The 26042-nt window shown below is 40.1% G+C and overlaps 1 protein-coding gene across 3 annotated transcripts in view; it reads right to left on the bottom strand.

Moving 5' to 3' along the window:
* The window catches only part of LOC133544158 (fibroblast growth factor 14-like), a 203979-nt gene that overhangs the window by 101579 nt on the left and 76358 nt on the right, over positions 1-26042 (bottom strand). Inside the window, exon 1 of one of the 3 annotated variants that reach the window (XM_061889255.1) lies at positions 8644-9273. The exons of 1 other annotated variant lie outside the window; for it this stretch is intronic. In XM_061889255.1, the coding sequence (XP_061745239.1) occupies positions 8644-8836 (193 nt within the window). In that variant the 5' untranslated portion in view covers positions 8837-9273. Of the gene's footprint in view, positions 1-8643; positions 9274-26042 lie in introns of those variants that run through there. One more of the 3 variants, XM_061889256.1, reaches the window with a different exon arrangement.

Genomic DNA, 26042 nt, shown 5'->3' with positions numbered 1-26042 from the left:
TTCAGTTTTAAATTTTGGCCCACTCTGTATTTGAGTTTGACACCCCTGTTCTAGCAGGTGACTTTTCAAATGATGCTACATATTAACAGTAATGTTACTTTTTATAGCAACACTTTTGCACCCACACTTGACAAATTACGGTTGTTTGTTCGACATATTCCCACTTGAAGCCAAACAACTGCCAGACGATGGACCCCCTGCTGTTTTTCTTGGGAAATAATTCTTCCTTCATTTGTTACCAGGTTCGTACCTTCTCTCTCTCATACTACCACACCTCTAGCACCACAACTAGCATTACCCAGGCTGCTACCTGTCTGCTCCGCGAGGGCGTATACGTATGTGACATATGACGTGACAATATGTGACGTGTGTAAGAAGGTGCGCTTGCTGCCTGTGAGGACAGACAAGAACGAGCGAGGAGTGCCTGTAGTGTAATACCATCAACTAAAAGCAACTGCTTGAGAACATATACTCTAATATCACGATATAGTCATTTTCTATATCGCACAGAGACAAACCCGCCATATATCGAGTATATTGATATATGGCCCAGCCCTAATTACAAATATACGTAACGTTTTACTGTATTCTCAAACTGGGGCTCCATCTAGTGATACGACAGAGAATCACTTACTTAAGTATTCAAACGCAGTGTTACTGTTCAAACTGTGTGTAATGTTACAGTGGTCATAAATATTAAACATACTTGTTGAAAAAAACACCTATGCCTTGTTTTAATGATTACTTAAGCTTACTATGCTACTGTATTTTAACGTCGTTCATTATGGTGGTATTTGGAGAGCCAAGTGTTTTCTGAGGTGGTACTTGGTGAAAAAAGTTTGACAACCATTTAGATTGTTTTGTTTTTGTATTATTTGGACAGTGAGGGTTGGACTCCGCCAAGGCTGTCCTTTGTCACCGATTCTGTGCATAACTTTTATGGACAGAATTTCTAGGCGCAGTCAAGGCGTTGAGGGGTTCCGGATTGGTGGCCGCGGGATTAGGTCTCTGCTTTTTGCAGATGATGTGGTCCTGATGGCTTCATCTGGCCGGGATCTTCGAGTGTGAAGCGACCGGAATGAGAATCAGCACCTCCAAGTCCGAGTCTATGGTTCTGCCCGGAAAAGGGTGGAGTGCCATCTCCAGGTTGGGGAGGAGACCCTGCCCCAAGTGGAGGAGTTCAAGTACCTAGGAGTCTTGTTCACGAGTGGGGGAAGAATGGATCGTGAGATCGACAGGCGGATCGGTGCGGCGTCTTCAGTAATGCAGACGTTGTATCGATCCGTTGTGGTGAAGAAGGAGCTGAGCCGAAAGGCAAACCTCTCAATTTACCGGTCGATCTACGTTCCCATCCTCACCTATGGTCATGAGCTTTGGGTCATGACCAAAAGGACAAGATCACGGGTACAAGCGGCCGAAATGAGTTTCCTCCGCCGTGTGGCGGGGCTCTCCCTTAGAGATAGGGTGAGAAGCTCTGCCATCCGGGAGGAACTCAAAGTAAAGCCGCTGCTCCTTCACATCGAGAGGAGCCAGATGAGGTGGTTCGGGCATTTGGTCAGGATGCCACCCGAACGCCTCCCTAGGGAGGTGTTTAGGGCACATCCAACCGGTAGGAGGCCACGGGGAAGACCCAGGACACGTTGGGAAGACTATGTCTCCCGGCTGGCCAGGGAACGCCTCGGGATCCCCCGGGAAGAGCTAGACGAAGTGGCTGGGGAGAGGGAAGTCTGGGCTTCCCTGCTTAGGCTGCTGCCCCCGCGACCCGACCTCGGATAAGCGGAGGATGATGGATGGATGGATGGATGGATGGATGGATGGATGGATGGTATTCGTTGGTACACGTAGAAAAAGTTTGGACACCCCTGGTTTTATGACTTAATGAGGTCAGGACTTGGCTTAGATAAATGACATGCTTCCATTCCCAACAGGACTTTGAAGCATATTAAAGAATGTGGTTCTTACCAGTCCAAACTACACTACGTACTTAAGTCCCTGGTTGTACAGTGCTGTCCAAAATCACAATATTTGTCCTCTTCTTCTCTCCTTTTCAATGGTGAATTGCAACCACCAGTGTCGATCCCTCTCCTTCTACTAAGTAGCCAAGATGGCGATGATTGAGGGTGGTTAGCGTCCATCGCTGCACACTCACCGTTTGGGGCGTGCTGAGTGCACTGCATTCAATCTGAAATAGGGTTGCGCAATATGGAAAAGACATAAAATGAAAAATAGAAAAGAAAAAAAGAAATAGCGTCTAGTGACACGTTTCCTGTATAGCCGGTGTTCTGGCGAGACGTTTTCCCTTTTGGAATTTGTGCACCACTTATAACATAAAATTAAACACAACGGCCGTTCCTTGTCTCCTACCGTGGTTACAGTGAAACCAAGTGCAAATACGCTTCATTGTATTTTGATACGGCAAAAAAAGCATGTTCTGAGGTCACACGAGCCCCCCCCCCGGTCCACTATTTGAGAAGGACTGTATTAAGTGAAGGCTCCGAAAAACCTAATCAAAAATGGATGAACAAACCTAAAAGCCTCATGAACAATAGCCCCTCACCACATTGCACTTCAAAGTTTGCAAATTCACTTTATCGCAGTTTTTTTTGTCCTATGTATTTTTGGCCTAAATTAAGCATTTTAAACATAAACGTGGCTAAATGAACTAAACATTTCAATGCTACGTTAGTATTGGATACTTGAGACTAAACCAATGAGAGCACACTGTTCAGTATCATGGCCACTGATTGGCTCAGCCTGAGGTAACATTACTATATTGTTTTAAAAGAGTGTAAATGTGACTAAATTATGTTATTTAATGTCCAGAGGGCTCTCATTATGTAAAAAAACAAAAACGTATTTTGTAAGTTTTGGGTGTCAAACTCATTTTAGCATGGCGGAAAATCTATTTCCCACAGTGCCGGACGAGTAAAAATACAGTTTCAGATTGTTTTCTTTGTTTTACTTCCGCCCAAAGTACATACCCTTTTCCATATGAGTTGGGAAATTGTGTTAGATGTAAATATAAACGGAATAAAATGATTTGCAAATCATTTTCAACCCATATTCAGTTGAATATGCTACAAAGACAACATATTTGATGTTTAAACTGATAAAAAAAATGTTGTTGCAAATAATCATTAACTTTAGAATTTGATGCCAGCAACATGTGACAAAGAAGTTAGGAAAGGTGGCAATAAATACTGATAAAGTTGAGAAATGCTCATCAAACACTTATTTGGAACGTCCCACAGGTGAACAGGCTAATTGGGAACAGGTGGGTGCCATGATTGGGTATAAAAGCAGCTTCCATGAAATGCTAAGTAATTCACAATCAAGGATGGGGCGAGGGTCACCAATTTGTAAGCAAATTGGCGAACAGTTTAAGTACAACATTTCTCAATGAGCTATTGCAAGGAATTTAGGGATTTTACCATCTCAATCCGTAAAATCATCAAAAGGTTCAGAGAATCCGGAGAAATCACTGCACGTAAGCAATGATATTACGGACCTTTGATTCTTCAGACGGTACTGCATCAAAAACCGGCATCAGTTTGTAAAGGATATCACCACATGGGCTCAGGAACACTCCATAAAACCACTGTCAGTAACTACAGTTGGTCGCTACATCTGTAAGTGCAAGTTAAAACTCTGCTATGCAAAGCCAAACCCATTTATCAACAACATCAAGGAACGCCGCCGGATTCGCTGGGCCCGAGATCATCTAAGATGGACTGATGCAAAGTGGAAAAGTGTTCTGTGGTCTGAGGAGTCCACATTTCAAATTACATTTGGAAACTGTGGATGTACTGTCTTCCGGAAAAAAGAGGAAAATAACCATCCGGATTGTTATAGGCGCAAAGTTCAAAAGCCGGCATCTGTGATGGTATGGAGGTGTATTAGTGCCCAAGGCATGGGTAACTTACACATCTGTGAAGACACCATTAATGCTGAATGGTCCATACAGGTTTTGGAGCAACATATGTTGTCATCCAAGCAACGTTATCATGGTCGCCCCTGCTTATTTCAGCAAGACGATGCCACGCCACGTGATACAACAGCGTGGTTTCGTAGTAAAAGAGTGCGAGAACTTTCCTGGCCCGCCTGCAGTCGAGACCTGTCTCCCATGAAAAATGTGTGGCGCATTATGAAGCGTAAAATACGACAGCGGACACCCCGGACTGTTGAACGACTGAAGCGCTACATAAAACAAGAATGGTAAAGAGTTCCACTTTCTAAGCTTCAACAATTAGTTTCCTCAGTTCCCAAACGTTTATTGAGTGTTGTTAAAAGAACAGGTGATGTAACATGCTCTTTCCCAACTACTTTGGCCCGTGTTGCAGCCGTGAAATTCTAAGTTAATTATTATTTGCAATAAAAAAATAAAGTTCATGACTGAACATCAAATATGTTGTCTTTGTAGTGCATTCAACTGAATATGGGTTGAAAAGGATTTGCAAATCATTGTATTCCGTTTATATTTACATCTAACACAATTTCCCAACTCATATGGAAACGGGGTTTGTAGAACAAGCTCTTTCTGAAAATGTACTAACCCCAACTAATCCTCTTGACAAAACAGGCACTAGACAACGGCGCATTATTATAATTATTGACACACGTTTCCTATATAGCCGGTGTTCTGGCGAGACGTTTTCCCTTTTGGAATTTATGCACCCCTTGCTTCTGCACATGAATCTGGGCATTGATTTGATTCAGACTCGATTCTTGATTCAAAATAAATCCTTTTAAACCACATTGGGTGCCAGTTCCCCGATTAACTACATTCCTCAAACTAAATAACCGGCCTCTGATTAATTTCTATATTACTTAAAAGAAAACAGTTTTTTTTTTAAATACAATTATATTCAAACATTTAATAAAGTCAAACAAAAAAGGCAACAAAATAAGTATACCGCACTTCTCATTTCTAAAGTGTTTCTGTGTGTACATATATGTGTGTATATATATATATATATATATATATATATATATATATATATATATATATATGCACACATATATATGGCATATATATGGCTCTATATATGTGGAAGAACCCACATATATATGGCTCTAGAGCCAGATGTGACTCTTTTGATGACTGCATCAGGCTCTCAGATAAATCTTAGCTGACATTGCTTAACACGATAAGTAATGAATAATTCCGCTGGTAATCACGATGTTAAACATAACGTTCAAAATATAAAACATTCTCGTGCGTTTTAATCCATCCATCCGTTTTCTACCGCACCTGTTCTAGAAATAACATTGTTATTAAAAAGAATTAGAGACTTATTATACTCTAAAAATGTTGGTCTTACTTAAAAAAATGCATGCAATTAGTTGTATTCAGTGTAAAAAAATATGATCTGGCTCTTACGGAAATACACTTTAAAATATTTGTCTTTCATGGCCCTCTCAGCCAAAAAGGTTCCTGACCCCTAACCTAATGTGTGAATGTGAGTGTGAATGTTGTCTGTCTCTCTGTGTTGGCCCTGCGATGAGGTGGCGTCTTGTCCAGGGTGTACGCCGCCTTCCGCCCGATTGTAGCTGAGATAGGCACCAGCGCTCCCCGCGACCAAAAAGGGAATAAGCGGTAGAAAATGGATGGATGGATGGAAATACACTTTAAAATATTTGTCTTTCATGGCCCTCTCAGCCAAAAAGGTTCCTGACCCCTAACCTAATGTGTGAATGTGAGTGTGAATGTTGTCTGTCTATCTGTGTTGGCCCTGCGATGAGATGGCGTCTTGTCCAGGGTGAACGCCGCCTTCCGCCCGATTGTAGCTGAAATAGGCACCAGCGCTCCCCGCGACCAAAAATGGAATAAGCGGTAGAAAATGGATGGATGGATATATACACATATACATACATATATATACACATATACATACATATATAGACACATATACATACATATATATACACATATACATATTTTTTTTTTTTTTTTTACAATTTTAGAATTTTATTTAAGGTCCAAGCTTACATCACACTCAAATTTTTACTGCATACCTTTGGTAAATGCTGGAGTGAGAAAAGGTTTGAAAATAATTAGCGCATGCTTACTTTTACTGCATGCCTTTGGTAAGCGCAGGAGTGAGAAGAGGTTTGAAATTAATAAGCGCCCCGGCGGCAATTTAAGGAAATACGGTATTTGAAAATAAGTTTTTTGGAAAAAAAAGATATAAAATAAGTAAAAAATGGTTGAAAGATACACAAGTGATTCAATTATAAATAAAGATGTCTACACATAGAAGTAATCATCAACTTAAAGTGCCCTCTTTGGGGATTGTCATAGAGATCCATCTGGACTCGAACATTTCTTCACAAAAAAATAAATCTGTAACATCAATATTTATGGAACATATCCACAAAAAAATCTAGCTGTCAATGTTGTAAGCATTTCACCAATCTCTTGCACTTCACAAATTATACGTAATTTCCATTGTGCGCAAGCAATTTGCATATCGCAAGACGAGATTTAAGACGAGATTTGGTTTGAAAATGTGCAGAATTTGCGGAATTCTGCACAGAAAGCTACATCGAATAGAAGAAGAACAGCAAAACAGTCTCCCAACACTTCGTAGATGGCATCACGGGTAAGGGTTGGGGTTAGGGTTAGTAGCCAGAACTTCCAACACAATCCATATTGGAAGCAATTTGCAAAAAGATTGCGCATTATACAAATTTGCAAAATGCGGTTGCGCATTTTGCAAATTGCTCCCATTGATATTGTGCTTACAACATCAACACTGAATATTGCATTGTTGGTATTTTTTTCACAGTTTATGATCTTACATTCATATTTTGTTGAAGTATTATTCAATACATATATTTATAGAGAATTTTAGAATTGTTGCTATTTTTAGAATATTTTTTCAAAATCTCACGTACCCCTTGGCATACCTTCAAGTACCCCCAGGGGTTTTGAGAACGACATGCACCTGGGGATAGGTTGATTGGCAACACTAAATTGTCCCGAGTGTGTGAATGTGAGTGTGAATGTTGTCCGTCTATCTGTGTTGGCCTTGCGATGAGGTGGTGACTTGTCCAGGGTGTACTCCGCCTTCCGCCCGATTGTAGCTGAGATAGGTGCCAGTGCCCCCCACGACCCCAAAAGGGGAATAAGCGGTAGAAAATGAATGGATGGATGGATGGATGTACTAGGGCAGGGGTCACCAACGCGATGCCCGCGGGCACCAGGTAGCCCGTAAGGACCAGATGAGTCGCCCGCTGGCCTGTTCTAAAAATAGCTCAAATAGCAGCAGTTACCAGTGAGCTACCTCTATTTTTCTAAAATTGTATTTATTTACTAGCAAGCTGGTCTCGCTTTGCTCGACATTTTTAATTCTAAGAGAGACAAAACTCAAATAGAATTTGAAAATCCAGGAAAATATTTTAAAGACTTGGTTTTCACTTGTTTAAATAAATTCATTTATTTTTTTACTTTGCTTCTTATAACTTTCAGAAAGACAATTTTTGAGAAAAAATACAACCTTAAAAATGATTTTAGGATTTTTAAACACATATACATTTTTACCTTTTAAATTCCTTCCTCTTCTTTCCTGACAATTTAAATCAATGTTCAAGTCAATTTATTTTTTTCATTGTAAAGAATAATAAATAGATTTCAATTTATTTCTTCATTTTAGCTTTTGTTTTTTTCGATGAAGAATATTTGTGAAATATTTTTTCAATCTTATTATGATTAAAATTTAAAAAAAATATTCTGGCATGTCTACAAAATCTTTAGAATCAATTTGAAATCTTATTTCAAAGTCTTTTTGAATTTCTTTTACATATTTTGTTCTGGAAAATCTAGAAAAAAATAATGATTCTCTCAAGTGTGTGTTCTCATGTGTGTGGTCATGTATTGTTTTATAGCTTGGTCCAATTTGTTATATATTCTAACAAAGTGCAGATTGGATTTTAACCTATTTAAAACATGTCATCAAAATTCTAAAATGAATCTTAATCAGGAAAAGTGACTAATGATGTTCCATGAATTCTTTTTTTTTTTTTTCAAAAAGATTCTAATGAGCTAGTTTTTCGCTTCTTTTTTTCGGTTGAATTTTGAATTTTAAAGAGTCGAAATTGAAGATAAACTATGTTTCAAAATGTAATTTTCATTCTTTTCCTGTTTTCTTCCCTTTTAAACCGTTCAATTAAGTGTTTTTTTTTTCCATCATTTACTCTCTACAAAAAACCTTCCCTAAAATGAAAAAAAAATGTAGGACGGAATGACAGCCAGAAATACCCATTTTTTATATATACAGTATATAGATTTATTTGTTAAAGGTAAATTGAGCAAATTGGCTATTTCTGGCAATTTATTTAAGTGTGTATCAAACTGGTAGCCCTTTGCATTAATCAGTACCCAAGAAGTAGCTCTTGGTTTCAAAAAGGTTGTACTAGGGCATGGCCGTGCGTGTGCGCGTCCACAGTAGAGGAAACGGACGAATTTATAAAATGGGATTGTGCAAAATTGACGTGGGTGCGCGCTTACTGTGCGTGAAAGTATCCAATTGCGTGCAATGCGCGTAAACCTACATTGGATGCGTCTGCGTGCGCGCGCGTCAGTGTATGTGTGTGTGTGTGTGTGTGTGTGTTTGTGCGCGTGCATACGTGTCCCGCGCGCACCTTGTCTCCGTAGCCTTCTCTTCTTTAAGCCGAATATCCGGACTTTGGAGAAGATGTCGACCAGGTTCCCGTTGCACAGCCCCTGCTTCTTGCCGGGGCTCTTCCGTCGCCGGTGCGGGGTGGGTCGGTGAGCGTGTTGCTCCCTCGCCTGCCGCTTCTGGCGGATCAAGCCGCTGGCGATGGCCGCTGCCATGTCCCCGCCGACACTAAAGCACAGCCGTCTCCGTCCGGGTCTCCCGTCTGGTGTCCTCCGGAGTGTCTCGGAGCGCAGACGTTACCGCGCCCCACCGTCTCGGCGTCGGCGGCTAAGACGCTCCCATTGCTTCGCAGTCCGAGGTGTTCACGTCACGGACAACCGGCCATTGGCTTTCGCCGCACAGCTGTTTACCTGTCCGTCACGTCCCGTCGCCCCCACCGCCGTCTGTCAGTCACACGGCAGCGGCGCTCGATAAACGGCTCGCCCGCTTCATTTCAGCGGTTTAATTCGCCTCCCCCATGGCGGACAGGAATCTTCTTTAAAAAGAAAGAAAAAAAAAAGCGTCTTCTCCGCCACCGGAAAGCGTCCGTTTGTGCTCGGCTGAAAAGGGCGCGAGGCGCGCGTGCCGCCTCCCGCCGCTCCAGGTGTGTCAAATAAGCGTGAGTCAGACACAGCCTCCACCGGAAATGGAGCCGCCGGACTTTCAAAGTTAAACACTAGTAAACCCGATAAGTGGGAAATTTTAAGGCTTAGTGCAGGGGTTGGCAACCTTTACCACTCAAAGAGCCATTTCGACTCGTTTCACAAAATGAGGATGATAATGGGAGCCGCAACTATTCTTGCCAATGTCTGCTGGTGGTCACCCAGATGACAAGGATAAGGGCATGCTATGAAGCCATTGCCTTAAACCCCCTCTATAACAGGGGTTGGGAACCTTTTTGGCCGAGAGAGCCATGAAAGCCAAATATTTTAAAATGTATTTCCGTGAGAGCCATATAATATTTTTTAACACTGAATACAATTAAATGCGTGCATTTGTAAGTAAGACTAACATTTTTAGAGAATAATAAGTCTTTTATTCTTTTTAATAACGTTGTTATTGGGGCGGTACATCTTGGATGGTAGAGTGGCCGTGCCAGCAACTTGAGGGTTCCAGGTTCAATCCCCGCTTCCGCCATCCTAGTCACTGCCGTTGTGTTCTTGGGCAAGACACTTTACCCACCTGCTTCCAGTGCCACCCACACTGGTTTAAATGTAACTTAGATATTGGGTTTCACTATGTTAAGCGCTTTGAGTCACTAGAGAAAAAGTGCTATATATACTGTATATAATTCACTTCACAATATAATTCACTTATTCTAAAGCTAACCAATAATAAATATAATACTTCTTACCATTAATGCGACTTTTTTAACAGGTGCGATAGAAAATAGATGGTTGGATTAAAATGCATGAGAATGTCTTATCTTTTAAGCGTTATTTTTAACACTGTGATTATCAGCGGAATTATTCATTACTTTTGTTAAGCAATGCCAGCTGAGATTTATCTGAGAGCCAGATGCAGTCATCAAAAGTGCCACATCTGGCTCAAGAGCCATAGGTTCCCTACCCCTGCACTATAACATCTGCAAACTGCTTGCAAGTCCAGCAATATGTTGTGAGAGGCTTCCGCAGATACAAGCACACGACTGCACGGCATACTGGGTGACACAGAGTACACAGACGGTTGTGATATAAACAACTTTAACACTCCTACTAATATGCGCCACATTGTGAACCCACACAAAAGAAGAATGACAAACACATTTCGGGAGAAAATCCTCACAGTAACACAACATAAACGCAACACAACAAATACCCAGAATCCTTTGCATCCATGATAATTCCTGACTATGTTATACATCCCGAGAGCACCAAACCCCGCCCAACTCAACCACGCAGGGAAGGGGGGGGGGGGGTGTATATCGTGAAATGATCAAGTATGACACAGAATGGACCTGCTATCCCCGTTTAAATAAGAAAATCTCATTTCAGTAGGCCTTTAAACACTAATAAACCCGACAAGTGGGCAATTTAAAGGCCTACTGAAACCCACTACTACCGACCACGCAGTCTGATAGTTTATATATCATTGTTGAAATGTTAAAGGCCTACTGAAATGAGATTTTCTTATTTGAACGGGGATAGCAGGTCCATTCTATGTGTCATACTTGACCATTTCGCGATATTGCCATATTTTTGCTGAAAGGATTTAGTAGAGAACATCCACGATAAAGTTCGCAACTTTTGGTCGCTAACAGAAAAGCCCTGCCTTTACCGGAAGTCGCAGACGATGACGTCACCCGTTGATGGTCTTCACATCTTCACATTGTTTTTAATGGGAGCCTCCAACAAAAACAGCTATTTGGACCGAGAAAACGAGAATTTCCCCATTAATTTGAGCGAGGATGAAAGATTTGTGTTTGAGGATATTGATAGCGACAGACTAGGAAAAAAAAAAAAACAAGTTAAAAAAAGACAGCGATTGCATTGGGGACAGATTCAGATGTTTTTAGAGACATTTACTAGGATAATTCTGGGAAATCCCTTATCTTTCTATTGTGTTGCTAGTGTTTTAGTGAGTTTAACAGTACCTGATAGTCGGAGGTGTGTCCCCACGGGTGTCTTGACGCCAGTGTCTCAGGCAAGTCGACGGCAGCTTTATGGACGGCACAAGCTCAGCTGATCTCCGGTAAGAAGTGAATTTTTACCACAATTTTCTCACCGAAAACTGCTGGTTGACATTCGCTCGGGATCCATGTTCGCTGTGATCCATAGTAAAGTTTCACCTCCGGGAATTTTAAACAAGGAGTCACCGTGTGTTTGTGTGGCTAAAGGCTAAAGCTTCCCAACTCCATCTTTCTACTTTGACTGCTCCAATATTAAATGAACCAATTGCAAAAGATTCAGCAACACAGATCTCCAAAATACCGTGTAATTATGCGGTTAAAGCAGACGACTTTTAGCTGTGTGTGTGTGCAGCGCTCATATTTCCTAACAGCCGTGACGTCATGCATACTAGCTTTGTTACTTAGAATATGTTCCCCATACTAAAGTGTTACCATATTTTTTTTATTTACTTTCTCTAATGATCTAGAATTATACATAATCTCTTCATTTCATATAATGCTCCTTCCAGTGCTGTTGTTTTTAGTTTTTGTTTGTATCCAATCAGAATTCAGCTATCTTATGTTGACATGCTATACGTAATCTGCTAGACGCCTTCAGAATTAACAATGCGGGAATCCGTGCGCTGTAAGTGTTTGGGGACATGCAGTTGATAGACAGTTGCAATAGCCAATCAGATCACGAGTTGTTGTCAGTAAGGCCTTCTAGCTGGCCTAAGGTTGAGCGGGACATTTACGCGTCCTGTGATTCGATACTCGTCGGGACCGTTATCAGATGAATTTGAGAACATACAGTTGATAGACAGTTGCGATAGCCAATCAGATCACAACTTGTTGACGGTAGCCTGTCTAAGTAGCCTGATGTTAACAAGACTGTGATTGGATACTCACTTGTGAGTATCCATTCTTAAGTTTCGATTTACCAGAAAGTGTTGCACAAAACGTTGATTAGGTGGCAGATTTACATTTGCAAGGCCATTTTCAAGAAGGATATTTCAAAGGGAAAATACATCTTGTGAGACAATGTCAGTCAACCTGTACCGGCGATGAAATGGTCGAATAAGCTGACGACGAGGGCCACCGCTGGCTTATACGGCGTCGAATAGGTTCTACTAATTGTGAGTTCAAAAATTGTACTTTTTCACTTTTAATATGTTTTTGAAATTTAAATGTTGACACTACCACATAAGATATGTTTTAATTGTTGATGCATTTTAATAGATTTTTAAATGCTCCAGAAAATAACCCGTTTTGTAAACTGTTGATGTGTTTCAATACACCGTCGGGGCGTAAATGTGTTCCTGTATAATATTTCTCCAGCAATGGTCATGTGGTGACATCAAAGATGGTGTTTCAAGAGGTCATCTTTGAAGTCGGACATCACTGAAGACCTAGGTGGGAAATGCACGGCCTGCCAGTGGGTATGATGGGTTTGTACTAAATTCAATTATTTGTTAATTTAACCACTTTGAAATCATGACGAAGACCACAGTTCATTTCTCTCTCCCGGTTGGACTTTTAACAGGGGCCAGGAAACGTGAACATATGACCCCAATTCTCAAGACTTTGCACTGGCTCCCTGTTCATTTTAGAACTGATTTAAAAATGTTGCGGTTTGGTTTCAAAGTTTTGCATGGACTGGCACCTCATTGTATCTTGGACCTCATCCAAATTTAAACTCCTGCGCGCGTTCTGAGGTCCGAGAGCCAGCTCCAGCTCGTGGTGCCCAAGACGAGACTTAAAACCAGGGTGGTCGGCACTAATCTCTGGATCACTGTGCAACTCCATTTTCGAACTGCTCCCACAGTGGAGTGTTTTACGTCTTGTCTTAAGACCCACTTTTATTCTCTGGCTTTTAACACTATGTGAATGTGTGGTCCTCTGTGTTTTTAAATTCGTATTTGTTGTTTTAATTGGTTTTACCTAGAGATGTTCCAATAATATCGGACTGCCGATATTATTGGCCGATTAATTCTTTAAAATGTAATATCGTAAATTATTGGTATCGGTTTCAAAAAGTAAAATTTAAGACTTTTTAAAACGTTGCTGTACGGAAAGGTACACAGATGTAGGGAGAAGTACAGAGCGCCAATAAACCTTAAAGGCGTTGCCTTTGTGTGCCGGCCCAGTCACATAATATACCACATAATATCTACGGCTTTTCACACACACAAGTCAATGCAAAGCATACTTGGTCGACAGCCATACAAGTCACACTGAAGGTGGCCGTATAAACAACTTTAACACTGTTACAAATATGCTTCACACTGTGAACCCACACCAAGCAAGAATGACAAACATATTTCGGGAGACCATCCGCACCGTAACACAACATAGAACAGAATAGAATAGAATAGAATAGAATAGAATAGAAAGTACTTTATTGATCCCTGGGGGAAATTCAGGACCATAGTTCGCTCACAATAAACAATAATAATAATAAATAATATATAACATATATTATATATATGATATATAATATATGAATGATATAAATATGTTCTCCATTTATTCTACATTTAAATGCAGTCAAGTAGGAACATATGCATTATATAGTCTGATGGCTGTATGTATGAAAGACCTCCTGTGTCGTTCCGTGTTACATTTTGGGAGTCTGAGCCTTCCACTGAACGTGCTCATTCTCTCCGCAACGGCACGTGTGTAGTGGGTGGGAGAAACACAAGAGAACAAATACCCAGAAGCCCTTGCAGCACTAACTCTTCCATTACGCTACAATATACACCCCCCCCCACACACACACCTCAGCCCCGCCCCACCCCCAATCCCGCCCACCTCAACCTCCTCATGCTCTCTCAGGGAGAGCATGTCCCAAATTCCAAGCTGCTGTTTTAAAGGCATGTTAAAAAAAATAATGCACTTTGTGACTTCAATAATAAATATGGCAGTGCCATGTTGACATTGAATAATACTTCAACAAAATATGAATGTAAGTTCATAAACTGTGAAAAAAATACAACAATGCAATATTTAGTGTTGATAGCAAGATTTTTTGTGGACCTGTTCCATAAATATTGATGTTAAAGATTTCTTTTTTTGTGAAGAAATGTTTGGAATTAAGTCCATGAATCCTAATGGATCTCTACCACAATCCCCAAAGAGGGCTCTTTAAGCTGATGATTACTAGTGTAGAAATCTTTATTTATAATTGAATCACTTCTTTATTTTTCATCAAGTTTTTAGTTATTTTTATATCTTTTTTTCCAAATAGTTCAAAATAGACCACTAATAAATGAGCAATATTTTGCACTGTTACACAATTTTATAATTTAGAAACTGATGACGTTGTGCCGTATTTTACTTCTTTATCTTTTTTTTTCAACCAAAAATGCTTAGCTCTGATTAGGGGGTACTTGAATTAAAAACATGTTCACAGGGGGTACATCACTGTAGAAATGTTGAGAACCACTGGTGTAATGCATCCAGCGGTGCATCACAACAAAATTAGGCATAATAATGTGTTAATTCCACAACTGTATACATCGATATTGGTTGATATCGGAATCGGTAATTAAGATTTGGACAATATCGGAATATCGGCAAAAAAGCCATTATCAGACATCTTTAGTTTTACCCTTTAAAAATGTTTTAATCATATTAATTTTTATATTGTTTTTATATTATTATTTTTAATTCAGTCATTGGTGGAGCTAAGGATAGTGTTTTGATCTTGTTTTTAATATTTTTGTGAAGCACTTTGGAAACATTTTTTTTGTTGTTTAAATGTGCTGCATAATTAAAGTGGACTGAATTGGATTGGATAACTAATGCCAAACACGACAACTTACTAACGTTTTATTGTGAAAGTAACAAACCGGATGTCCTGGTAATTGTCGCTCGGACGTTCTAGTGCTGCTGGAGCCACGCGCCCAGCGAGCGCTTCACACACTCTTTTACAAAAAAAAAAAAACAGCTCGTCATCCTGGGTTTGGCCGCGCCAACATATGCCAGAAAAGATCTAAAATGAATGATTCAAACAGAGTGGACAATGAAAAGTGAATTTAAAAAAAGTGTTTTTATCGATCTTTGTGGTTTAATTGTCTCTAGAGCAGGTGATGGCAACACGTGTGTGTCATCGTTGGCACGCGCTGCCGAACCAATAGCGTACAAGTTATTCAATGACGTCATCCAAACGCTTGCTCAAAGCAACAGTGCATATATTTATGACCAAATATTCTTTTGCCAAGTTAATATGTTAACAATTCTAATAATTGCACCTGAATGTTTTCATAGATTATGCTGATTTAAAAATGTTTTTATTTAATTGGCCCCAAAAAGCAGTGCAGTGAAATGGAAATTGGGCAAATCATTTGCAGGGATGAAATAATTCAAACAAAGGGATTGTATTGAGTTTGTTTGAAATTACTTAGAAACTGTCACAGAGTGGTGGGGACGAACCCCAAGATGCAGAGATGACAGGCTTGGTACATGAAAACATGATTTTAATGTTTAAAAAAAAGGCAAGAAAAACACAAACCAGAAACAGCAAACAGGGACAGGAGTCGGGATCCCAGGAATAGCTCACAGCATCCAAAAAAAAAAAAAAAAGGCAGTCCACAGCATACAGCAGAGAATACTCCAGCCCTGACTGGAGGGCAAGGCAGGTTTAAATAATGCCTCTGATTAGTGCTCAGGCAGCAGGTGAGCGGGCAAACACTAATCAGAGGCAGGTGAAAATAATAAGTAACCATGGTAACTAAAACAAACAAAAGGAACCGAAGGAGTCTTACCTACTCAGTGGCCTAGTGGTTAGAGTGTCCGCCCCTGAGATCTCTAGGTTGGGAGTTCAAACGCCGGCCGAGTCATACTAAAGACTATAAAAAAAAAATGGGACCATTACCTCCCTGCTTAGCACTCAGCATCAAGGGTTGGAATTGGGAGTTAAATCACCATATATGATTACCGGGCGCGGCGCCGTTGCTGCTCACTGCTCCCCTCACTTCCCAGGGGGTGATCAAGGGTGATGGGTCAAATGCAGAGGACAAATTTCACCACACCTAGTGTGTGTGTGACAATCATTGTTACTACTTTAACTGAGACAGAATATAAAAAACATGATCATGACTGAAACTACTTTTAGGGTGTAGAAACATGTGGCATGTTGTTTTGATCATGGGAGAAAAGGGGATTATTTATGTTGATAATCAGTATTATCTTTAAAAATGTCCCAATATCAAAGCAAACGGCCACACCTGCTGGGTTCGAGATATATTTTGTTATTTCCTCAAAATGGAGATACTTAGGCTGACATTGAATGGTTGTTCTACAAAATTCCCAGGAGTATTGGCTGCTTTCCATCCATTTTCTTCCGCTTATCCGAGGTTGGGTCGCGGGGGCAGCAGCCTAAGCAGGGAAGCCCAGACTTCCCTCTCCCCAGCCACTTTGTCCAGCTCTTCCCGGGGGAATCCCGAGGCGTTCCCAGGCCAGCCGGGAGAGATAGTCTTCCCAACTTGTCCTGGGTCTTCCCCGTGGCCTCCTACCAGTCGGACGCGCCCTAAACACCTCCCTAGGGAGGCGTTCGGGTGGCATCCTGACGAGATGCCCGAACCACCTCATCTGGCTCCTCTCGATGTGGAGGAGCAGCGGCTTTACTTTGAGTTCCTCCTGGATGGCAGAGCTTCTCACCCTATCTGGGTACCCGTGATCTTGTCCTTTCGGTCATAACCCAAAGCTCATGACCAAAGGTGAGGATGGGAACGTAGATCGACCGGTAAATTGAGAGCTTTGCCTTAGGGCTCAGCTCATATTCATCATTAATTAGTTGCGTATTAACATGCAAATTAGTGACATCCATCTATCCATTTTCTACCGCTTGTCCCGTTCAGGGTCGCAGGGGTTGCTGGAGCCTATCTCAACTGCATTAGGGCGGAAGGCGGTGTACACCCTGGACAAGTCGCCACCTCATCACAGGTATTTCTTGATTTCATGCACTCATTTTATCATGGCACATGAAGGTTACGATATGACATATTGGTCTGGGACTCCGTCCATTTTCTACCGCTTATTCCCCTTGGGGCCGCGGGGGGCGCTGGTGCCTATATCAGCTACAATTGGGCGGAAGGCGAGGTACACCCTGGACAAGTCGCCACCTCATCGCAGGGCCAACACAGATAGACAGACAACATTCACACTCACATTCACACACTAGGGCCAATTTTAGTGTTGCCAATCAACCTATCCCCAGGTGCATGTCTTTGCAGGCGGGAGGAACATGCAAACTCCACAGAGAAAGATCCCGAGCCCGGGATTGAACCCAGGACTACTCAGGACCTTCATATTGTGAGGCACATACACATTAGTGCCCGGGAAGCAGTTGAGTGGGCGAGCACTAATCAGAGACAGGTGAACACAATGAGTACCCATGGCAACCAAAACAAACTCAGGTGTCACAAACAGGAACTAAAGGAGTACAAAACTAACAGAAAATACAAAAACCAGATCATAACACTTAAAATATGTTCCCCATACTAAAATGTTACTAAGGTTTTTTATATACTTTTATTACGGCTGTGAATCTTTGGGCACCACACAATTTTTGGGGGTAATGATTCAGTTTAGAATCGATTCTTGATTCAAACCGATTCTCAATTAAAAAATAAATATTTTTTTAAGAACATCCCAGCAGGCACAAGACATGAGTACAACATTGATGTCCTTTAAAACTGACTTTGAAACAGCGTTGCAAAATAGTTGTATTTGTAAACTGAGACAATGTTGCTGTCTAACGTTGGATCCACGTTGTTGGCTTATTAGTGATTCCCAAAGCCCAAAAAAAGTCTGCGGGCTATAGAGCGTTTTCATTTCGGGCTCCAATACTCTGGAATGCCCTCCCGGTAAAAGTTTGAGATGCCACCTCAGTAGAAGTATTTAAGTCTCACCTTAAAACTCATTTGTATACTCTAGCCTTTAAATAGACTCCCTTTTTAGACCAGTTGATCTGCCGTTTCTTTTCTTTTTCTCCTATGTCCCACTCTCCCTTGTGGAGGGGGTCCGGTCCGATCCGGTGGCCATGTACTGCTCGCCTGTGTATCGGCTGGGGACATCTCTGCGCTGCTGATCCGCCTCCGCTTGGGATGGTTTCCTGCTGGCTCCGCTGTGAACGGGACTCTCGCTGCTGTGTTGGATCCGCTTTGCACTGGACTCTTGCGACTGTGTTGGATCCATTATGGATTGAACTTTCACAGTATCATGTTAGACCCGCTTGACATCCATTGCTTTCCTCCTCTCCAAGGTTCTCATAGTCATCATTGTCACCGACGTCCCACTGGGTGTGAGTTTTCCTTGCCCTTATGTGGGCCTACCAAGGATGTCGTAGTGGTTTGTGCAGCCCTTTGAGACACTAGTGATTTAGGGCTATATAAGTAAACATTGATTGATTGAAATCACCAAATTTCAATGGTCAAATCATTGCCACAACCAGACAGTGAATAAACGTTGTCAAAAAGCAACGTTGTGTTTGTGTTGTAGAATATTAGTTAACAAATGACCAAATTTCAATGGTCAAATCAAAGTCAAAGCCTGACATTGAATAAACGTTTTCAAAAAGCATGTTGTTTCAACGTTATGTTTGAGTTGCTCAACGTCAGGACCTAATTCAAGAAGTTCTCAACCTTGTTTCAATGTCTTGTGCCTGCTGGGAATGGTTGCCAGTTCTATGATTAAGTACATTCCTCCATAAAATAAACAGCTCTGATACATTTTTATACAACAACAACAAAAAAAAACTGGTTTTATCCATCCATCCATTTTCTTGTTTAGTAAAATTTTACCCAAACATTATTAAAAAAATCTAATACAAATTAGGCAACAAGCACTTCTCTTTTGTAAAGTAAATCTTTACTGCAAATATGGGCATATACATCAACAATATGATTTGCCTGAATGGCTGGACAGGACAGATTAATAATAAGTAAATATTTTTTTACAATTGATTTTTTAAAGAATCGTTACTAATAAGAATCGTGAGTAATTTGAAAATCAATTTTTTTTTGGGACACCCCTAATGTAGTTATATATTTGCCCTGAATACAGTTGTCTTGGCTCTGCGTCAATATTTACCTGTACCTTTTTGACGGATGTATTTATTTCAATGTTATTTTATTTTTATGTATTTATTTATTTTCCCTTATGTTATTTTTTTCATTTTGTTGGTGTCTACTTTTTCTTTTTGTGAGGGCAGGGGGGGACATATGCTATGTGAATGCATTCGTGGAACTTGTACAAACTCCAAAACCAGTGAAGTTGGCACGTAGTGTAAATAAAAACAAAATACAATGATTTGCAAATCCTTTTCAACTTATATTGAATTGAATAGACTGCAAAGACAAGATACTTAACGTTCGAACTGGTAAACTTTTATTTTTTGCAGATATTAGCTCATTTGGAATTTGATGCCTTCAACATGTTTCAAAAAAGCTGGCACACGTGGCAAAAAAGACTGAGAAAGTTGAGGAATGCCTATAAAACACTTATTTGCAACAACCCACTGTTGCCATGGTTGGGTATAAAAGCAGCTTCCACAAAATGCTCAGTCATTCACAAACAAGGATGGGGCAAGGGTCACCACTTTGTGAACAAATGCATGAGCAAATTGTCCAACAGTTTAAGAACACAATTTCTCAACGAGCTATTGCAAGGAATTTAGGGATTTCACCATCTACAGTCCGTAATATCATCTAAAAGGTTCAGAGAATCTGGAGAAATCACTGCACGTAAGCGATTATATTACGGACCTTCGATCCCTCAGGCGGTACTGCATCAAAAAGTGACATCAGTATGTAAAAGACATCACCACATGGGATCAGGAACACTTCAGAAAACCCCTGTCAGTAACTACAGTTCATTAACTACATCTGTATGTGCAAGTTAAAACTCTACTATGCAAAGCGAAATTATCGCCATTTATCAACAACACCCAGAAACGCTGCTGGCTTCGCTGGGCCTGAGCTCATCTGAGATGGACTGATGCAAAGTGGAAAAGTGTTCAGTGGTCTGACGAGTCCACATTTAAAATTGTTTTCGGAAATTATGGACGTTGTGTCCTCCGGAAGAAAGAGAAAGAACCATCCGGATTGTTATAGGTGCAAAGTTGAAAAGCCATCATCTATGATGGTATGTGGGTGTATTAGTGCCCAAGGCATGGGTAACTTACACATCTGTGAAGGAACCATTAATGCTGAATGGTCCATACAGGTTTTGGAGCAAGATATGTTATCATCCAAGCAACGTTATCATGGACGCCCCTGCTTATTTCAGCAAGACAATGCCAAGCCAAGTGTTACAACAGCGTGGCTTTATAGTAAAAGAGTGCGGGTACTAGACTGAACTGCCCGTAGTCCAGACCTGTCTCCCATTGAAAATGTTTGGCGCAATATGAAGCGTAAAACATGACAACGGACACCCCGGACTGTTGAACGACTTAAGGTGTACATCAAGCAACAATGGGAAATAACTCCACCTGAAAAGCTTTAAAAATTGGTAACCTCAGTTCCCAAACGTTTACTGAGTGTTGTTAAAAGGAAAGGCCATGTAACACAGTGGCAAAAATGCCCCTGTGACAACTTTTTTGCAACGTGTTGCTGCCATTAAATTGCAAGTCAATGATTATTTGCAAACAAATATTTAGTTTCTCAGATCAAACATTAATTATCTTGTCTTTGCAGTCCATTCCACTGAATATAGGTTGAAAAGGATTTGCAAATCTTTGTATTTTGTTTTTATTTACCAATTACTATGGGCACACACAAATTTCGGTTCGGTACGTACCTCGGGTTAGAGGTCACGGTTCGGTTAATTTTTGGTACAGTAAGAAAACAACAAAATATACATTTTTGGTTATTTATCCACCAAATTTGTAAACAATGGCATAACATACATATACACACAGGGTCCATTGCCAAAGTTAATGTGGTCAACATATGTAAAATAAAAACTAAATAAGATAAGGCTCAGAATGGTTTCTTAACAAAACCTTTCTACATATAAAGTGCTTTTTTTGATTGATTGATTGATTGATTGATTGATTGATTGATTGATTGATTGATTAATTGAGTTATTTATTAGTAGATTGTACAGTACAGTACATATTCCGTACAATTGACCACTGAATGCAAACCCCCAAAAGTGTTTCAACTTTTTTAAATCAGGGTCCACATTCATCAACACCCCCCCAGCCTGGCTAACTTGGTAGTAAGAGGATATATGGGCTTATTGTTCTTCCACCATAGAAGTGGGTCAAAATCTAGTTTTTAATGCAATACAGCAACCCCCTGCAACCCCGAACGGGACAAGCGGTAGAAAATGGATGGATGGATGGTCTTAAATCTGCTGCTATAAAAACATTTGTTATTGCTTCAGCCCTGCCTGACTCGCCGAGGAGAGGCTGTTTGAATGCGTTGGTGACGCTTCAAAGGAGTTAGCATGTTTGACGTGTTGGCAGCAGCGTACACTACTGCTGCTCAACAATGTCGGCAAACCTCCGTCCTCCATTGTTGTATCGCACCGTGTAGCCAAAGTGTTCCCAAACGGGAGATGTTAACGAGGCAGCAGGGTCTTCCAGCTCTGGCTTTTGCATGCTGTCCTAGCATGGTCGCTGCTAGCCTGCCGTGTGTTGTGCCTCGCTCTGCATTGTTTACACAACCTGCGGTGCGCTACCTAATATGTCCATGTGTAAACTCGTTCGGTACACCTCCGAACCAAACGGAAACCCCCGTTACACCCCTACCATTTACACAACGTGCCAACTTCGCTGGTTTTGGGTTTTGTAAATGCCTGAAAACTCCTGTTAAAATCTAAACAAGTGTCCCAATATCTTCAAACTAAAAAACAAAGGCATGCTTTCCTGAATCCTGACACTGACATGTTTCATAAAAGTAATTGAGCAAAAATTAATCAGGTTCCAAATAACAAGGTTAGTTTAAATCCAACGGTTTGCACACCAACAGAAATTGCATGGAAATCATTCATTTGAACCAGGGGTCACCAACCTCTTTGAAAACAAGAGCTACATCTTGGGTACTGATTAATTTGAAGGGTTACCAGTTCGATACACACTTAAATAAATTGCCAGAAATAGCCAATTTGCTCAATTTACCTTTAATAAATAAATCTATAAATATATATATTAAAAAAAATGGACGGTTTAAAGGAGGAGAAAACACACAAAAAATTTAAATTAAATTTTGAAACATAGTTTATCTTCAATTTCGACTCTTTAAAATTCAAAATTCACCCGAAAAAAATGAAGAGAAAAACTAGCTAATTCGAATCTTTTTGAAAAACTTTAAAAAACAATTTATGGAACATCATTAGTAATTTTTCCTGATTAATATTAATTTTAAAATTTTGATGACATGTTTTAAATAGGTTAAAATCCAATCTGCACTTTGTTAGAATATATAATAAATTGGACCAAGCTATATTTCTAACAAAGACAAATCATTATTTTTTTTAGATTTTCCAGAATTCCATCCATCCATCCATCCATTTTCTACCGCTTATTCCCTTTCGGGGTCGCGGGGGGCGCTGGCGCCTATCTCAGCTACAATCGGGCGGAAGGCGGGGTACACCCTGGACAAGTCGCCAATTTTTTTTTTTTTGTAAAGAAATTCAAAAAACTTTGAACTAAGATTTCAATTTGATTCTACAGATTTTCTAGATCTGCCAGAATAATTTTTTTTGAATTTTAATCATAATAAGTTTGAAGAAATTTTTCACAAATATTATTTGTCAAAAAAAAAACAGAAGCTAAAATGATGAGTTAAATTAAAATGTATTTATTATTACTTACAATAAAATACATTTAAAAATACTTGAACATTGATTTAAATTGTCAGGAAAGAAGAGGAAGGAATTTAAAATGTAAAAAGGTATATGTGTTTAAAAATCCTAAAATCCTTTTTAAGGTGGTATTTTTTCTGTAAAATTTTCTTTCTGAAAGTTATAAGAAGCAAAGTAAAAAAAATAAAGGAATTTATTTAAACAAGTGAAGACCAAGTCTTTGAAATATTTTCTTGGATTTTTAAATTGTATGTGAATTTTGTCCCTCTTAGAATTAAAAATGTCGAGCAAAGCGAGACTAGCTTGCTAGTAAAAAAAAAAAAAAAAAAAAAAATAGAGGCAGCTCACTGGTAAGTGCTGCTATTTCAGCTATTTTTGGAACAGGCCAGCGGGCGACTCATCTGGTCCTTACGGGCACCGCGTTGGTGAACCCTGATTTGAACAATCTAATTGCAAGAGTCCACATTTTTACTTTTGCATTTGTGTCAAGCCAAACATAAGACAGCCTCTCTCCACATCCGCATGCAGCTCATGACAGCCGCCTGAAACCGGTTTAAAAATGCAGGTGAGAGCCTGCCTCACATGTCCGTCCCTTCCATCATGCGCGTGTTGGCTCCTTTCACACAGGCTGTAAGCTTATACACCGTGCAACAGGACTCTCCGCTCATATGTCCTCGCATGTGACAGTCAGGTGAAATCGAATATTTGGAAAGATGTTGGAGGCTAACTGGCGTGTTCCAGTATGTGCGTTAACAGGGCCCGAAAGGAGATTATGTTAGTGGCCCCATTTCCGTCTGTGACCCCTGGCTCTCGAGCCGCATGCCAACCCAGTGGCTCCCTGGAACATTTTTAAAAAAGGTTTGTAAATGGAAAAAGATGGGGTAAAAATCATTTTCTTGATTTAGTATGTTTTTTGTTTGAGGACAAACATGACACAAACCTTCCCAATTGTTAAAAAGTCCACTGTGTGACACGTTTGTGTGTATGCTTCACAGATGAGAGTATTCGGTGAACATCGCTTTGTCCTACGAATTTCAGCAGTTCTTGAACTCACCATAGTGTGGACTTTGACGCAACAGTTTGTTTACATGTAAAATCTTCCACTCCGTCTTCGTCTCATTTTTGTCCAACAAAAGTTTTATACTGTGCGTGAATGCACAAAGGTGTGCTTTGTTGCTTTGATTGGCATCTTAAAGTGCATGACTGAAAGCTAATCAATGCTAACATGCTAATTAGGCTAGCTGTATGTACATATTGCATCAATATGACTCATTTGTTGGTATATTTGAGCTCATTTAAAGGCCTACTGAATGGATACATGGATGATACAGCAGAGGATTGGGAGAATGTCTTGTGGTCAGATAAAACCAAAATAGAACTTTTTGGTATAAACTCAACTCGTCGTGTTTGGAGGAAGAAGAATACTGAGTTGCATCCCAAGAACACCATACCTACTGTGAAGCATGGGGGTGGAAACATTATGTTTTGGGTTTGTTTTTCTGCTAAAGGGACAGGACGATTGATCCATGTTAAGGAAAGAATGAATGGGGCCATGTATCGTGAGATTTTGAGCCAAAACCTCCTTCCATCAGTGAGAGCTTTGAATGGTTGACCAAATACTTAATTTCCACCATAATTTACAAATAAATTCTTTAAAATTCCTACAATGTGAATTCCTGGATTTTTTTTCACATTCTGTCTCTCACAGTTGAAGTGTACCTATGATGAAAATTACAGACCTCTGTCATCATTTAAGTAGGAGAACTTGCACAATCGGTGGCTGACTAAATACTTTTTTGCCCCACTGTGTGTATATATATATATATATATATATATATATATATATATATATTAATACATTTTTGATATTTTTGAATTGAATAGGACTGATAAATGAATCGTGATTCATTCGAAAATCGATTCCCCCCCCCACACACCCTTATTGATAGGTCCAAGGGGAAGGAAAAATGTTTGATACCTCCTACTTCATTCAGTGAAGTCAATTCAAAACTCCAATGCCAAATCGGCATTATTTTAAAAGTAAACAAAGCACAATAAATGTAAAAAAAATCCTATTCTTAGACATGACATATTTGGGGGAAAGGTTGGGCTTCAACAATATCTTGAATAGTACCGTTGTTTTTATGAGAATGGACGTAAATCTGTCACGATGACGGCGTTCAAAAGGTTGCTAAATTAGCAATTATCTCTATGGGGTTTTGAATGGGCAAACCTGCGATGCTGCTAAACCGAATTAAAACTCTTACCAAGAACATTTTGACTCACCATAATCTTGTGGGCTCCCACTTGTGGCCGTGGGGCCGGCCCTATGCATCAAGCCCTCTTATTTTGAATTGTAATAATTTTATGCATCACATTGTTGTCATTCAGCGCTCCTCATCATCATTCCTGCTCGCTTAGTATAGACAGAAAGGTTGTTGAGACTTTCACTTAGCGCCGCTGTGCTTCCAATGGGACCATTTATTTTCCTGTCACTCCCAAAAGTCAATATCGCATAGTGTGTTGGTTGATTGTTATTCAAAATGCTGATCACAATCCCCTCCCCAGGGGAGTAAGACCTCTCTTTGTTTCAGAGATGAGTATGTGTCTATACACCCAAGAAAAGGTTGGAGTAAAAGGCATGCATCTCCTCAGTTAGTTCTTAAGTACTGTTTCATCCAACAAAAATACATGAACACGTACTTACAGTTCGAAAAACTAACTTCAATTACTTCCATTCATAGAAATTAGATCATTCAATTATCCGTTGATAGCTAAAAAAGGAAGAACCCACTGAGGGGCCTGCTGTATTCAATCAATCAATATTTATTCATACAGATTTTATCTGGGAAAGCTGTACATGTTAGGTTTGTGAAATACCCAGATCCCCTTGCAGCACTAACTGCAAGGGGTCCTAGCGCAGGTAAAAAATGTATTTGCCAATGAGGGACTTCTAATCA

The sequence above is a fragment of the Nerophis ophidion genome, linkage group LG27 (assembly GCF_033978795.1).
Source record: "Nerophis ophidion isolate RoL-2023_Sa linkage group LG27, RoL_Noph_v1.0, whole genome shotgun sequence".
NCBI classification, from domain to species: Eukaryota; Metazoa; Chordata; class Actinopteri; order Syngnathiformes; family Syngnathidae; genus Nerophis; species Nerophis ophidion.
The sequence above is the reverse complement of the archived record's forward strand: the minus strand, read 5'-3'. Positions and strand labels throughout refer to the sequence as shown.